The 17,091-nt window shown below is 51.3% G+C and overlaps 1 protein-coding gene across 3 annotated transcripts in view; it reads right to left on the minus strand.

Annotated features, from left to right (window-relative positions):
- Nucleotides 1-9,327: 9,327 nt before the first annotated feature.
- LOC308594199 (transcription factor COE1-like) overlaps nt 9,328-17,091 on the minus strand; it is a 103,361-nt gene continuing 95,597 nt past the window's right edge. For 2 of the 3 annotated variants that reach the window (XM_081207058.1, XM_081207060.1), the window contains 3 exons: nt 15,897-16,085; nt 14,410-14,490; nt 9,328-13,027 (listed from right to left, as the gene is read on the minus strand). In XM_081207058.1, the coding sequence (XP_081063184.1) occupies nt 14,417-14,490; nt 15,897-16,085 (263 nt within the window). In that variant the 3' untranslated portion in view covers nt 9,328-13,027; nt 14,410-14,416. The remainder of the gene's footprint in view (nt 13,028-14,409; nt 14,491-15,896; nt 16,086-17,091) is intronic. The other variant, XM_081207059.1, reaches the window with a different exon arrangement.

A 17,091-nucleotide genomic window follows, 5' to 3' on the forward strand; every position in this document is an offset into this window, starting at 1 on the left:
TCCTCACAACTTTCTGGGTATTAGCAGTTAGGCATTGGTATAGTTCTGTAGATGGAAGAGGGGAGGTAGCGTCATCACCTGCCCCACAGATTGAAGGGTAGTCCAGTAAAGGATTCCGGGAGGCGTAAGCCCATGGAGGTGAGGGCCTAAGGCACGCCCCCTATTGGTGACTCCAGGGGAGTTCCTAGTTGATGTGCATCAGCAGGACTCCCCCTACTGGTGGTTAACCCTTCCCGGACTTCAAGCAGACGGGCTGGAGTCGGATATAGTCGGTGAGGACCAATGCCTAAACCAATACCACTCATCACCTGTAACCAACAAAGTTGTGGCCTTATTTAGCCCATTAACCTTAAATACAGTGGTGCCTCGCAAGACGAAATTAATCCATTCCGCGAGTCTCTTTGTCTAGCGGTTTTTTCATCTTGCGAAGCAACCCTATTAGCGGCTTAGCGGATTAGCGCTATTAGCAGTTTAGCGGCTATTAAAGGCTTAGTGGCTATTAAAGGCTTAGCTGATTAGCGGCTAAAAGGCTATTAGCGGATTAGAAAAGGGGGGGAAGCGGAAAAAAATCGGAACACTCGCAAGACGTTTTTGTCTTGCGAAGCAAGCCCATAGGGAAAATCGTCTTGCGAAGCAGCTCAAAAACGGAAAACCCTTTCGTCTAGCGGGTTTTCCATCTTGCGAGGCATTCGTCTTGCGGGGCACCACTGTAATTGTGTCATGTGTCCATATTTCCACTGGGGAGGGGGAGGGAACTCGCCACGCAACAGGAACATCTGACACCCCGAAGAGACACCCTTGGCCACGGGTTCAATCAGGAACTACCTCAAAAGCTGGCAGACTCTCCTCCGCCAGAGGTTTCCGAGCGGAAAGTGAACGGCCATCTGCCAGGGATGCTTTAGTTGTGAGTCCTGAATTGCCGGGGTTGGGCTAGATGATCGTCGGGTGTCCCTCTACAATTCCATGATTCGAGTTGACCTGCAGCTTTTCCTGCATTCATGGATCCTTCCCCAAGGACTCACGCACATACACACACTCATATTTGTTTTTACAGGCCTGGCTGGCTGTGAGCCTTCCCTTCATTTATGGGCTTCTCACTCTCCCAACCCGAGTGCCTGCAGCTCATTTATTTTTACAAGCTGCTTAGCTCCATTCCGGGCTTTTTTCAAGCCACACGCCTGGCTCAGTTTCCCTCGTCCCTCCTGTGTGTCACCACCGGCACCTTGCTGCCACTAGCTAGATAAGAACAGCCTCCTTCCCAATCTGACCAGTTTTCTCACCGCCTCCCGAATTTCCGCTTGACCCCGGACTGTGCCAAAATGACTGCTCCAGCATCACACTGACCTCTCCCTGGTCACAGTTGGACCACAGACCTATTCGTGGGTGGGCCCATCTTCCTTCGGCGTCGAATCAGAGCCAGTAGAAATTTACAGGCAATGCCCTTCAATGCCCCTGAGGGCTGTTCAATGAAGTTTAACGCAGCTCAGAGTTCAATAGTGCCATATGAGAGAGAGGAACACGGTCGTGGGCTGCATATTTACATTGTTCTAGGTGGCAAAGGACATAGGTGAAAGCCAAGGTGATTCTCATATCGAAGTGACCTGTGATATCAGAATTATATAACACGTCAAGCAATCAGCAGGGGGCAGCCCTTTCTGGAAACAAACAGGCATTTTCATACACATGTGGCAGCCATGTGTAGGGATCATTATGAAAGGAACTGAAAATAAAAATCCATTGGTCCTGATCCAGCGGGTCTCTTCTTAAGCCAAGGCCCATCTATTTCTCCCAGCATCCTGTTCTCTCAGTGGCTGGCCCATGGGAAACCTGCAAGAAGAGGTCAAGCACCAAATGGGCAACATAAATGGGTTCTGAAGGAGCGTCTCCACCCCCATCGTTCTGCCCAGACACTGAGGTCCAGCTCCAAGGGCCTTCTGGCGATTCCCTTGCTGTGAGACGTGAGGTTACAGGGAACCAGGCAGAGGGCCTTCTCGGTAGTGGCGCCCGCCCTGCGGAATGCCCTCCCATCAGATGCCAAGGAAATAAACAACTCTCTGACTTTTAGAAGACACCTGAAGGCAGAGAAGTTTTTAATGTCTGATGTCTTGCTGTCTTTTAATGTGTTGGAACCCAGTCAGATGGGCAGCATATAAACATCATCATCATCGCCATTAAACTGGCCAAAAGACTGATGCTGCTGCATTGAAAAGATCCATTTATTTAATGGATTGATGACCTGAGCAGTTCCCACTGCGCTCCGGAGGCTTCGGGTTCCTTTTGCTGAAGCCGGGAGAGCAAGACTCTCCCGGCTTCAGCAGAAAGGGAGAGCTGCGCGGTGCCCCTTCAGCGAAGCGGGAGGAGAAATGGAAGGGCTCCATTTCTCCTTCCGCTTCGCGCTGAGCAGAGAGGGGGAGAGTTTTTTTTTCTTGTTCTCCCCCTCTAAAACAAGGTGAGTCCTATGGTTGGGTGCGTCCTATAGAGCGAAAAATATGGTACATCCTCTTGCACTTTTGTTTGTGTGTAGGAGAGAGAGACAGAGATAGATACCTCCTTTTGGACCTGGCCCCACCCACTATAAGTTCTGGCCCCACCCACTGTAGGCTCTGGCCCCACCCACCATCAGCTGCAGGCCCTGAATGGTTCAGCAGCCCTTTGCAGCAGAAGTTTCTCCATCCCTGCCGTATGACATAAGGGATAAGGGATTAAAAAGAGCCATGGAAAACAGAGCGTGAGGCCCTGTTTTTTGACACCCCTGCTTGGTCTCAGAATCTGTTTCAAGCAGCCTTCCAGATCCTGGTTGTCCCCTCCAGATGTTTCGGCCTACAACTCAACCAGAGTTGTAGTCCTAAACATCTGGATAGCACCAGGCTGGTTTAAGTAGTCAAGTCCATCTCTCAGTTCTCATCGCTGCTTAATTTAAGTCTCCGTTTATGGGGTTTGGGGATTGACCAGCGTTGTAAAGTTTCTACAGGAAAGCCACTTCTACGGAGGACTGGCTCGGCTGAGAATATTGCAATCCTCATGGAGGCTGAGATGTGGGAGGAGTCAATTCAGGGTGTCTCCCTCCCACTGCAGCCAAAATATTGGCAAAAGTATCTTCTCAAGCCATGACCAATTACTGTGTCCTATTTGTCAACGTAGGAGAAAGCAGGCATGCAGCCATCATTCTTGACTTTTTGCATGCCGTTTGTATATATTAAATTCCCACATGGTACATTCCATTTCCCCTCCATTTTTTTTTTGAGAGGGAGACCTTCCTCCTTGCAAAACCTTAGCTCTGAGGTCTCTTGCCACTCAGCTTGCACAGTCTGTAGAGCACAAGACTTAATTTCAGGGTTGTAGGTTCAAGCCCCACGTTGGGCAAAAGATTCCTGCATTGCACAGGGTTGGACTAGATGACCCACGGGGTCCCTTCCAGCTCTATGATTCTACAAACGTTGGCTTCAATGTGCAAAAGAGCTGAGGTCTTGCGAGGGTGAATTTGAGCGCAAGGCCCAGATTCAGAGTTTGTGGGAGAGATGAACTGTCTTACCAAGTGCTTTGCTGCGTTCTATGACAACAAGGCTTCTTTGGAATGCTTCCCTTCATAGTTGGCGACATTGCATGACAGATGTCAAGCATGCTCTCATGTCCCCAAGTCACTGTCTGTCAACTCACTGATGAGTCAGCGTGATACAGTAGCAAGGAAAGCTAATGCAATTATAAGCTTCATGAACAGAAGTCTAGAGTCCAGATCAAGGGAAATAATAGTCCCATGCTATTCTGCCTTGGTCAGACCACACTTGGAGCCCTGTGTCCAGTTCTGGTCACTACAATTTAAGGAGAATATTCACAAGCTGGAATGTGTGCAAAGGAGGGCAACCAAGATGATCAAGGGTTTGGAAACCAAGCCTTAGGAGGAATAATTGAGGGAGTTGGGGATGTTTAGCCTGGAAAAGACGAGACTGGGAGGAGCTATGAGAGCCATCTTTAGATTTCTCAAGGGCTATCCCAGGAAAGAAGAAGAAGAGTTTGGATTTGATATCCCGCTTTATCACTACCCGAAGGAGTCTCAAAGCGGCTGACATTCTCCTTTCCCTTCCTCCCCCACAACAAACCCTCTGTGAGGTGAGTGGGGCTGAGAGACTTCAGAGAAGTGTGACTGGCCCAAGGTCACCCAGCAGCTGCATGTGGAGGAGCGGGGAAGCGAACCCGGTTCACCAGATTACGAGTCCACTGCTCTTAACCACTACACCACACTGGAAGATGGAGCAAGCTTGTTTTCTGCTGCACAAGAGAGCCGGACCCGAACCACTGGATTTGACGACAATACAGCAGAATCAAACTAGACATTAGGAAGAACTTTCTGACAGTAAGAGCTGTTTGAAATGGAGTATCTTGCAAGATGGTGGACTCTCCTTCCTTGGAGGTTTTTAAGCAGAGGTTGAGTGGCCACCTGTCAGGGATTTTTAGCTGTGATTCCTTCATTGTCGGGGTTGGGCTAGATGTCTACTGCGGGTCCCTTGCTGCTCTGCAATTCTATGATTCTATCCATGAGCAAGAACATCCCCTGAGCGCATGCCCTCACTTACAAACATGGGATCCAATCTTGCTTGCTGCGAAAAAAGACCTTTCCAAGCCGCACTGGCCCTGTGCTATAACCACACAAGGTGTTTTCTGGCTCCGTTGTTGTGGCCAAGAATGACGTCTCCATCTGTCGACTGGAAACCGCTCTGCCAAGGCACTTTTACTGCTGAAGCGGAGCCAGGGACACACCAGCTGTGAAAACACAGCTAAACTGGCAGGAAGAAGCAGCCTCCTCTTCCTGGCCTGCCCCCTTACTCTGGATGGCTTGAAATGAGGATTGGACAAATTCCTGGAGGAGGAGAGAACGAGCGATGGCTATTAGACAGGATGGCTCTGCCCTGCTTCCACAGCTGGAGGCAGCAAGGCTTCTGAATAACGCTTGCTGGAAGCTGTGTTGCTCCTGTGTTCAAATCCTGCTTGCCGGTTTCTGTTCGGGGGATCTGCTTGGCCACTGTGAGAACAGCATGCTGGACAAGAGCAGCCATTGCATACCTCCAATATTTCTGTGATGAAAATAGGGATGAACTATTCCTTAATGGGAGAGGGTAGCGCTGTGGGTTAAACCACAGAGCCTAGGGCTTGCTGATCAGAAGGTCGGCGGTTCGAATCCCCGTGACGGGGTGAGCTCCCATTGCTCGGTCCCTGCTCCTGCAGTTTGAAAGCACATCAAAGTGCAAGTAGATAAATAGGTACCGCTCCGGCGGAAAGGTAAACGGCGTTTCTGTGCGCTGCTCTGGTTCGCCAGTAGTGGCTTAGTCATGCTGGCCACATGACCCGGAAGCTGTACGCCGGCTTCCTTGGCCAGTAAAGCGAGATGAGCACTGCAACCCCAGAGTCAGTCACGACTGGACCTAATGGTCAGGGGTCCCTTTACCTTTACCTGTTCCTTAATTCAGTGGTATCTCGGGTTACATACACTTCAGGTTACATATGCTTCAGGTTACAGACTCCGCTAACCCAGAAATAGTACCTTGGGTTAAGAACTTTGCTTCAGGATGAGAACAGAAATCGCACAGCGACAGTGGGAGGCCCCATTAGCTAAAGTGGTGCTTCAGGTTAAGAACAGTTTCAGATTAAGAACAGACCTCCAGAACGAATTAAGTTCTTAACCCGAGGAACCACTGTAATATTATTTTACTATTTATACCCTGCCCATGTGACTGGCTTGCCCCAGCCACTCTGGGCGCTGTCCAAGATATATCAAAACATAATAAAACATTAAACATTAAAAAACTTCCCTATACAGGGCTGCCTTCAGATGGCGTGTGAGTTGCATAACTCCATATCCTCCAACATTTCTCCAGTGGAAAATAGGGACATCCTAGGGAAAGGTGGGGCATTCTGGAATCAAATCAGAAACCAGGATGGTTCCTGTAAAACTGGGACTGGAAAATAGGGACACTTGGAGGGTCTGGCCCGATCCAGGAGGCTCTTCTGGCGTTCTTCTGACTTGCTTCCCATCCACAAGAAATAGCCTTCCTAACCTGCTGGCCCCGCAAGGTGTTTTTACCTTCAATTCCCATCAGTTCCAGGTTAATGGGAGCTGCAATCCAGGCACCAGGTTGGTCAAGTCTGCCATAAGACATCTTGAACCTTCCCTTTGTGCCAGCACCACACAGCGTAACTGAGGCACAGGTCACCCTCCAATTTTGTGCAATGCTGACAATGGCTTCCTCGACCATTGGCTACCCCCACTGTGCTCTCTGGACCCCACCCAGCTGGCAGGCTCCTTCGCCAGGCCCGTTTCACGGCTGGATCTCCTCTCTCATTCTCTGGACCTCTCCCACACCCACTCCATCTCGCGGCTTCTCCACTGGCCTTCCGGAACCTTCCAATTGGCTGAGCCCAGGCCTCGACCTCAGCTCAAGCGGGACATGCCTTTGTCCACACACACACGCAGTAAATTACTTCCAGCCACCACCCTCTGACTCGTGTGGGTGTGCTGGGAACATGAATCAGCTGCCAAGCATCCGCAACCGCTCTGTAGAATTGCTGGGGAGGGGAATGACCCAGCTGGGTTGCCAACTTTTTAAGCAGCCTGTGCTCCTGTGCCTTTAAACAGAGGCTTGATGTGCAGACTTTCTCAGGTAATCATGTTTCTCTCCTCATTGTGGAAACTTTACCTGCTATGTGTGCGAGGGTGTTAAAATTGCTGTTGAACACACATACTATTCCCACCTCCCTTGTCATTTGTCAATCCTAGTCAGCAATCCATTTTGAGGGACAGGTCAGGTCGGTGGGTGAAGAACTGGGCTCAAGTCTGCATCTGATTCCTCTTTTGGAAGGTGGTGAATTCTCCTTCATCGGAGACCTTTTTAATTCACTGGAGGATTTTAAACAGAGTTTGGATAGCCAGTGGTCAGGGCTCCTTTAGTTGCGATTCCTGCATTGCCGGCAGTTTGACTAATGACCGGTGGGGAACTTTCCCTACTCTACAATTCCACGAGTCTTTGACGTCCAGCTTCGCCAAAGACCTTCGTTGTCCTAGCCTACAAGAAGAAGAAGAAGAAGAAGAAGAGTTTGGATTTGATATCCCGCTTTATCACTACCCGAAGGAGTCTCAAAGCGGCTAACATTCTCCTTTCCCTTCCTCCCCCACAACAAACACTCTGTGAGGTGAGTGGGGCTGAGAGACTTCAAAGAAGTGTGACTGGCCCAAGGTCACCCAGCAGCTGCAAGTGGAGGAACGGGGAATCGAACCCAGTTCACCAGATTACGGGTCCACTGCTCTTAACCACTACACCACACTGGCAAGCAGGACTTAAACCAGATTAGATTGAGGATTGGGAGAAGGGGGTATGTTTGCATATTCCCAAGGTCTGAACAGGATAGTTATTGCTTCTGGCATTGAGAGACACAGTCCTCCACTTTAGAGAGCAGAAGATTTGGTTTGGGCCCCGGTTCCGTACTACAGAAAACAGTCCAAAGCACTGGATTGAGTTCAGGGTCGGAGTTCACTTTGGGGGAAAGTGGGGCAAATCCTCATTCGCCACAATTGGTTGTTGGGAAATCAAAACCTGTCTTTTTTGTTGTTCTGTAAGAAGTGGATGAAATTTACAAGCAAAGGGACCATTCTGTAATGGATTAAGTCTGCCAAGTTGCCAAGCCGTGTAGCAGTTTTTGTCTTGGGCACCTTTACAATTTTATATAGACTGGACAGTAGTAGATGGGATTTGCAGGCATGGTAGATGCCTCTGAGAGTTGGTTGACTCCTGCCAAATTTCAGAATAAATGCAGCAGTCTTTTTGCACCGGGGCAGCCTTTACAGTTTTAGGGGAGGATTCAGAGTAATCAATCATTGTCCCCCAGCATTTTGGTGGGTTGGACAACATCAGACATAAGAGGGGTGCCCCTAGGCAAGAAACCTGCCAAATAGCAGATGCATCTGTTCCATTTCTTGTGCTAGGCATCCTTAAAGTTTATTCCTTTCTCTCTCTTTTCAGGGGGTGGGCTGAGAGAATTATAAGGGCACCCACTGCTCCCCACCGCCAAAAGCACCAAGAACCGGGAACTCCAGATGAAACAATTCCCTTTGATTAAAAACTAGACCTGTCAGATCACAGTGCAACTCTCCCTCCCCTTATATGGGGAGTTTTGCTTATATGGCGAGCTAAAGAGACATTAGCTCAGTTTTAGCAGACGCTTGCCGGTGGCGTGGGTTTTGTGTGTGTCAGAGATGCCGAGGCACTTTGGGGACTCTCCGGTTTGACTTCACTCAGAAATAAAATCCCATAATCTCTCTGAAGCTCCTGTTCCGGCTCAGGTTTCATCCCAAGCCAATGCACACCCTCATTTTCTAGTCAACTTGGAATATTTAGAGTTATATGGAAGTGTTCCTTTGGGGATAGGATATAGTTCAGACATAGCACATCTCCTTTACATGCAAAGTGGTAAATTCATCTGACAGGGGAGGGCAAACATTTTCAAGGCACCCTGGCATCGGAGCCAACTCCTAGGGGCTGAAGGGTCTTCAGCCCTCCAATAAAATATTTTAGGGCCCCCCAAAAGTTGATGGGCATTTCCATTCAAATAGGGTGTGTGTGTGTGTGTGTGTGTGTTGCATCATATGATCAGTTATGCAGAGTGGGGCCTACCTAGGCCTCCCCAATATTTGATTCAAGTTGGCAACGCTGCCCTTCGGCTCCTCCTGTACAGGATGTGTGTATTCCAACACACAGCATGTGAAACTTGTGGGGCTGCTGGGAGTTGTAGTTCAAAACACCTGGAAGGCACCAGGTTGACAGAGGAGGTGGCCCTGTGGGTTAAACCACAGAGCCTAGGGCTTGCTGATCAGAAGGTCGGCAGTTTGAATCCCTGCCAGAGGGTGAGCTCTCGTTGCTCGGTCCCTGCTCCTGCCAACCTAGCAGTTCGAAAGCACGTCAAAGTGCAAGTAGATAAATAGGTACCGCTCCGGCGGGAAGGTAAACGGCGTTTCCGTGCGCTGCTCTGGTTCGCCAGAAGCGGCTTAGTTCTGCTGGCCACATGACCCGGAAGCTGTACGCCGGCTCCCTCGGCCAGTAAAGCAAGATGAGCGCCGCAACCCCAGAGTTGGCCACGACTGGACCTAGTGGTCAGGGGTCCCTTTACCTTTACCTCTAAAGAAATCCAAGTTGAAATAGTATTTAAGGGAGGAAAGTGGCGGTGGAGTGAGGATAAGGACCACCCTGACCTTTCAACTTGGGGGGGGGAGCGGGTGCAAATCTTTCAACTCAAGAGGGCCCATTTCCTAAGAAATGAAAGTCGTAGTTGATTGACATGTACTTACATTGAAAAACAGTGCAGCCGGGCATTTATCAACATTGCTATTGTACAACAGCCGTCACAGGACACACATTGGACAATGTAGAAAATAAAATTAAAAATTAAAAACAATAATAATAAAAAATACAAAGGAAACATGAAACAGGAGAAGGATTCTCCGTACGACAAAGATAAATACACAGAGAGAGAACAAGCCCCCCGGCGAGGGGGTGGTTTGCAAGCCCAGCATCCAGGGCTCTTCTTTCCCCACAATCTTTATTTACAAAAGTTTGATCCCCTCCTTCCCACTTGGAAATAATGCTAGAAAAATAACTGCGGGAGGCCGAGAGAAGATTCGCCTGAAAAGCCAGGGGCGCGAGGCAGCAGGAAGCTCCCCGACCACAGCTCCGTTGAAACACACACAGCGCCTGGTTTTTAGCGGGGCTGGGGCCGAAGAACGCTCTGCTGAAACGCGCCCCAGTTTTTTAAAACTCTAATTCTCTTTTTACAAAAAAGAAAAGAAGTGTGTGTAAAAACAACAACACAGGACTGTATTTCTGTTGCTTTAAAAAAAGAAAGGGAGAGGGTTTTTTATATAGATATCAAAAAAATATATGCAAAAAACAGTGTACCGGCATTTCGTACGGGCTTGAGATTGCCCGGGTGGTTGAAAAGAAAACCAAGGAGGAAAACGTGAAACTGGAAATAGGAACGAAGCCCTCCTGAAGGCCATTTTCCGAACATGGAAAGGCACGTCCTGAAATCGCTGTGGCTGCCGAGGGGAAAAGGGACTGACAACTAATGCCAGTGTGAGTTTTCCAGGGGCCTTGGCATGGAAACAACATGGCGGGCGCCCAGTTTACCAGGGGAGCGGCTTTGGGTGCCAAACCAGGTTGGGTGGGCACCCGTGTTTGCCTTGTAATGCCAGCGCAGCGGGGCGGGAAGAATCAGTTCATAGGATGAGAAGGTGCTTAGCTCTTCGTCCGACGCTTGCTGAGTCTCCCCCTGGGAAAAAAGGATCCCCGCTAAAGTTGGGCACAATCCCTGATATCTTGTTCCTTTCCGTCCAGGTCTGAAACTGAAAACCAGCCCATCGGGGTGGAAGCGTTTGTGGGGGTTCGGCAAAGGCGTTCCCACACCCTCAAGCACCCCCCAAATCCCCCGGCATTTTAGCAAATCTGGGATCAGGGGAGTGTTTGCTGAGGCAATGCCCAATTCTCAATTTTGTGCTGTCCACAGGCAAGTTTCACGTACAGGAGCACATTCCTTCAAAAGGCGTCTAGTCTACTCTTTAAACTGGTTTAATAGCCATTCCCTCTCCCCAGGGACCAGCAGTTCTCTGAGGAGAGGCTGGGGAATCTCAAAACAGAGTATCTACTATGTTTTCCCCTCAACAATCTAAAATTCCTGTGATTCCTTATAGGGGAACACAGATAAGACAACCAGGCAGAAGTTATACCGTAGATTTTGGTTGCGGCCACACCATAAATTTAAAGCCCTCTTATTCCACTGTAGAGAATCATGGCTCCCCCCCCCCAAAAAAAATATCCATAGAACTGTAGTTTATCCAGGGTTTCCTTACCACCCTCCGTGCCCGTAACAAAACTACAGTTCCCAGGAATATTTTTTTGGGGGGAAGCCACAACTCTTAAAGTGAGATACGAGTGTTGATGTGACCACAGCTGAGGTTCACTTTCGGTGGGCACCAGGGCTATCCTAACACCTTCTCTGCTCCTGGGGGAAGAAAGCAGGCTCTGGGTTACCAGGGGAGGGGTATTCTGGGGTATTGCAGGGGTTGGACTAGATGACCCCTAGGTCCCTTCCAACTCTACAATTTTATGACGGGTTGGGGGTGGGTGTCCTATGGGGAGACATTCACGTGAACTGTGAGTCCGGGGCTTGGAGAGACAACGCCTGTGCTCTTACTCCAAGAATCGTCTACACTGCCTACTCCCTCCTCACTTTCTGCTCCTACAGGGCTGTCTCTTAAGTATTACACCAGGTGGAAAAATATTTCCCGCAAGCCACACACTGCGGCACCACTCCAGAGCTACTGCGGCTCACTGGTTGGGCCTTGGCTCAGGGCCAGGACACCTGCCTTGCATGTAGAAGGTCCCATCTCCCACCTGTGGCATCTGAAAGGGAGGGATCCTTGCCTGAAGCCCTGGAAAGTCCCTGCCACTAAGTATCAATGATGCTGAGGGCCAGGACACCTGCCTTGCATGTAGAAGGTCCCACCTGAGCCAGGTGTATCTGTGCTCTCTCTTGGTACAAGGCAGCTTCCTATCAGCTACTGGATCCCAGGGGAGGTGGGACCGGAGTGGGGTCCTGCCGTGTGATCCTCCCGATGCACGAGCTTGCAAAACCTTAGAGCTCTGACCCCACACTCCTGCACCGGAAAGCTGGGCAGTACGGGATATTTGCTGCTTCTCGACAGAGAAGCCGGTTGTCCCCACGAAGGCTCCTGCCATTCACCCAGCCCAAGAGCACGTCAATTTAGAAGGATTTGGCTTTTCAAGCCCTTTCTGGTTTCAGGAATCGGGAGACGGCAGCCCTTCCTGCCTCAATGGGGCGAGGCGGAAGGGAGCGAAGGAGAAACTCTCTCTGGGGGATTCGTGGGTGGGCATTTCAACATCTGGAACGCCTGGGAAGAAGATGAGCAACACATGGCCAAGATCTGGCCGGAAGGGGGAAAGTTGCCAGGGTTCTTCACACGTGTCCTGTTAGAAGGGGCTGCTTAGCCCCAAAACCTTCGGATTAAGACACGTGTTAAGAGGAGGCTGGTTAGCAGTTGCGGTTGACAAGGGATGGACCTTTTGGGCGATGCGATGGAGTGGTGAGCCCCAAAGGCTTTGCCCACAGCGAGGTCCTCCAGCACCCAGGTTTTTCTGTGCCGGAGGACTGATAGGGCCTGCGCATTGCAAGGCGGGGGTTTAGAAAAGCGAAAGGCAGCGTCGCTGTTTGGAATGCAGGCTCTCTTCCCCCTCGCCGGAAAGCAATCTCCGGTTTGGCCAGGGGCGTAACGCGAACCAGCTTGCTTTGGAGCAGAGATGGAAACCCCCCAAAGAATAGGGAAGACCACCCTCTCCTTGCCAAATCATTTCCTGGGGTCCACACCCAAGGCCACGGGAGCGACAATTTAAGAATAGTGAGGAGGAGGACCCAGGAGTCCTGGTGCAAAGGGCTGATGCTCAGGGTCTGGCTTCCAAAGGGAGACCCTCTCCGGCTAAGACGGGAGAACACTCTGCTCTTTGCTGGGAGCAAATCTACCTGAGGGAGGGCAAGCCAGGTGAGGGGATGGTGTGGGTGGGCTTTGCTTCCGATTCTTTAACCAAAGCTGTGAGGAAAGGTGCAAGAGGGCGGGGTAAAGAAAGGATGGCAGTGCTGAAACCCCCTCAAACACCTCTCCCTAAAAATTGTATCTTCGCCCCCAGTTTGTGGCTGGGCATCTCCTGGTAGCAGATGAGTGAGCATCACTTCCCAGTGCTTGCCCCACTGCACTGCAGCCTCCCACCAGAAGGGGGAGCCTTCTTGAAATCCTGCAGCCGGGTTGGAAGGAGCTGGGGGTGGGGAGGCGTGTGCTCCAGGAATGCATTGAGAAGGGCCCACACCCTTCCAAGTCCAAGGGTCTGGGTCAGCGCCAGTCTGTTGGTCCCTCCTTCCAGCCCAGCCCATCCTCCATTTCCCGATCACATGGGCGGAACGATGAGACCCGACAACGCTGGAAAGCAAAGGAGAGAAGCGTCACGTTCTGCAGCCATGTCATCAGCTGAGCCACGTTGTAGACAAAAGATGAGGAACCTGCAGCCCTTCCAGGCAGCGCGGTGTAGTGGTCAGAGCGTTGAACTGGGAGACCAGTGAGCTCAGCTATGAAGCTCACTGGGTGTGACTTTAGGGGGGCAAACACTGCCTCTCATGCTAGCCTACCCCACAGGGTTGTTGTGGGCATAAAACAGGGAAGGGGAAAACCAAAAAGTATTTGTGCATGCACGCTTGGCAAAATTAAAAGAAGAAGAGGGCGGGCATCGAGGAAAAAAGATTTCGGCATTCCCAACTGCCCTTGCGCACAGTGTGTTTTGACTATGAGAGGTTTTGGCTTCCGGCACGATCCCGGAAATGTAGCCCCAGTGGGATATAATAATACCTAAAGGTTGTACTCCAGTTCCCATCATTCCAAGTCAATATGGTCAATGGTCAAGCATTAGGAGGCCTGTAGTCCTGCTGTGTCGGTGATGGCAGCAGGTTCCTCACCCCTGATGGGACCTCTATCCACACAGAGCCTTTTTACATGTCTGGAATTGCTTGTGCCAACCTGGTGCTCTCCTGATGGGAGTTGTAGTCCAACAGTATCCAGAGGGCACCAGGTTGGTGAAGACCTGGTGCTGTAGACCCTTTGGGGTTTGGGCAGCATCTGAGACGCGGTCTGAAGGCAGACGGCCTTGTAGCAAGGGGCAACTTACCACGGCATGCATCTGACCAGGTGGCAAAGCCAGCCGCCGGCATCGTCCTGCCAAGCGAGGAGGAGAATCTTACCAATTTCCGATTTCCCTGGTTTGAACGGTGGCAGTCAGAAGAGAGAAGGCGATCTTCCTTTGCGCCTGTCGAGCCAGGCGAGTGGGAGATCCCTCTCTACTGAACTCTACCGAGCATGTGCAACAGCTCATGTGCCCCGTCAAACCATAGGAGCCACCACCTCAAAGGCCCTGCTGGAAATTGCACCTCAGGCCAACGCAGTTGCTTACGGAGGAGAATTCTTGCCGCAATCTCAGCAATCTGACTTGATGGCAGACCTCCTAAAAGTCAGGTCGGGGGTCTCGCCTGGGCTGCTAGTTTGATAATCATAGGTGGTAAGGGTTAAGTGGACTTGGCTCTTTCAACATGAAATTAATGTTTTCGGGGTTGGTTCTTTGGGGAGAATGTAGCAGAAAGCATGTGGTGGCAAGAGGCCCCTCTGGTTAGTGGGTACTACCCCCTGGTGATCAAAGGGGGTAGGCCCACCTCACAAGGTCGCTGTTAAGGAGCCGTACTCGTTCACGGCAAGAGGAGCAGAAAAGAGGGGGAAGGCTGACAGAGCAAGGCGCGAGAACGAGAGAAGAGACATACTGTGTGATTAGGAATAAGCCAGTCCTTGCAGCGACCGAGACGGTGTGTGGAACTTGTCTGCCGCATCCTCAAAGGTTTGGTCTGGTTGGCAGGACCCGGCAAGCAGTGGCGCAGGGCGGGCAAAGGACAGAGAGGCGGAAGCGAGAAAAGGGAAACGACGGGGGTGGGACGAAAGAAAGCAAAGAAGGAAAGGCGGTTAAGGAAGAGGAAAGTTTGCAGCCAAGGCTGACCTCATAAGCAACTGCTGCTGGGTAAAAGGGGCCTGATCCCAGGAACACCCACCCACCCAATTTCTACTCTGGGTGAGGATTCCTCCCGTACGGGGTCAGGAAGGCAGCTAGGGGAACCCCCTGCTAGCATCTCTCCCAAGTCCCCAGGGAAGGTGTTGGTCAAGAGGGCAGCCGTGGCACTGACCCGCCCAAAGGAGGTGATGCACCACATCCAGGCTGAGTAGTGTAGCGGTTAGAGCGTTGAACCCGGACCCAGACCTAGGAGGCCAGGGTTCAAATCTTCGCTCTGCCATGAAGCCCGCTGGGTGACCCTGGGCCACCCACAGTGCCTAATCCACCTCGCAGGGCTGGCGTGAGGATAAAATGGGGAGAGGAGGAAATATGAATGCAATCAACGTCTTCATTATTGGGCAGTATCCAGCTAAGTCGTCCTGTCAGTGCAAGGATTTATGGCGGTGCAATAGAACTAACCTCACTTCCCCCCCCAACATGCCTCCTGGGCTCAACTCCAGGGAGTTGTGGGGACACCCTAGACATGATAGGAGTTGATAAAATCTTGAAGGGCACAGAGAAAGTGGATCGAGAAAAGTGTTTCTCCCTTTCTTGTTGACATTAGAACTTGTGGACAACCAGTGAAGCTGAAGGTTGGAAGAAGATTCAGGGACGGACAAGAGAAAGTTAACCTGTGGAACTCATGCCCACAGGAAGTGGTGTCGGCCACCAACTTGGATGGCTTTAAAAGAGGATGGGACAAATTCATGGAAGAGGTGAAGACTACCAATTGCTTCTAACCAGGACAGCTCCGATGTGCTTCCATGCTCAGAGGCAGCGACACTGCTAAATCCCTGTTGCTGGGAGCCACAGATCCTACTTGCGTACTTTCACACACATCTGGTTAGCCACTGTGAGAACAGTGGGCCCCTGGTCTGATCCAGCAGCTCCTTCTTACGTTCTCCCTTCTCTCGTTCCTCCTACCCGCTTCCCAAATCGCCTCCAGAGGGTTGGGGGGGGAACCCAGAACAGATTCAGAGGGGAGAGAAGTCTGTTGCAGAAGTGCAAATCCTTGCGCTGAGGAGACGAGCGAGCAGGGCGCATCGTTGCTGCCGCCGCTGCCACACAACAAAGCGTGGCCGCCTCGCCCTTCCTGCCACATCCCACCCGCTCCTTTCACACGGCCCCGGCTGTCCCCATGACTTGCGCCCCTTCGTGCCCCAGCTGCCACCGAAGGAGACGGGCGGCGAGGACTGGCCAACTCACCCTGCAGAGTGTTCCCGTTGGCAGTGGTGCAGGCAGGGGGCGGAGAGGCTTGCGGCCGCACCACGGGGGCAAAGGCGCTTTTCTGCTTGACGGCGGAGATCATGTTGACGGGAGAGAAGGAGAAGACGCCTCCCGGGGTCGAGGAGCTGGCGATGGACGAGGCCCCCAGAGGTGGGCTGGAGGGCATGACTGGCGTGGAAAGAAGGACAGGGGTTAGCCGGCAGCGGGAGTGAGCTGGGGCAAGGGGAGGTGGACCCCCATTGGAATGTATTCTGTGTTTTTTATACGGTGAACCCACGGCACTAAAATACAGTCGCCCCTTGGTTTTCGAACAGAATGTGTTCCGGAAGTCTGTCCGACTCCCGAAACATTTGGAAACGAAGACGCGGCTTCTGATTGCGCAGGCGCACCAGAAACAATAGCAGAAGCCGCATCGGACATCCAGCTTCCAAAAAAATGTTCAGAAACTGGAACGCTCGCTTCTGGATTCTGCTCGTTCAGGAGCCGAAACGTACTAGTGCCAAGGCATTCGACAAACTAGGTACGACTGTACATATTAAAAATAGGAACATAAAACAAACCATAAATCCCCCCACAGCACATTAAGGTAAAGGTAAAGGTACCCCTGCCCGTACGGGCCAGTCTTGACAGACTCTAGGGTTGTGCGCTCATCTCACTCTAGAAGCCGGGAGCCAGCGCTGTCCGCAGACACTTCCAGGTCACGTGGCCAGCGTGACGAAGCTGCTCTGGCGAACCGGCACCAGAGCAGCACACGGAAACGCCGTTTACCTTCCCGCTAGAAAGCGGTACCTATTTATCTACTTGCACTTAGTTGTGCTTTCAAACTGCTAAGTGGGCAGGAGCTGGGACCGAACAACGGGAGCTCAGCCCGCTGCGGGGATTTGAACCGCCGACCATGCGATCGGCAAGTCCTAGGCGCTGAGGTTTTACCCACAGCGCCACCCGCGTCCCTACAGCACATTATCATTATTATTTATCACGTTTGCAGGGGTTGGCTTTAATGACCCTCTTGGTCCCTTCCAATTCTACAGTTCTATGATTCTACAAACCAACGAGCAGGAACTGAAACATAGCTACCATTCAAAATTCGGCACTCCTCTGAATTTTGCAACTCAGTTCTCCAATGAAGCAATGTGTGGGAAAATGTGTGTATCACAGAGCAGTGTGACCAAGA

Source organism: Podarcis bocagei (assembly GCF_964188305.1).
Source record: "Podarcis bocagei genome assembly, chromosome: 9".
Taxonomy (NCBI): domain Eukaryota; kingdom Metazoa; phylum Chordata; class Lepidosauria; order Squamata; family Lacertidae; genus Podarcis; species Podarcis bocagei.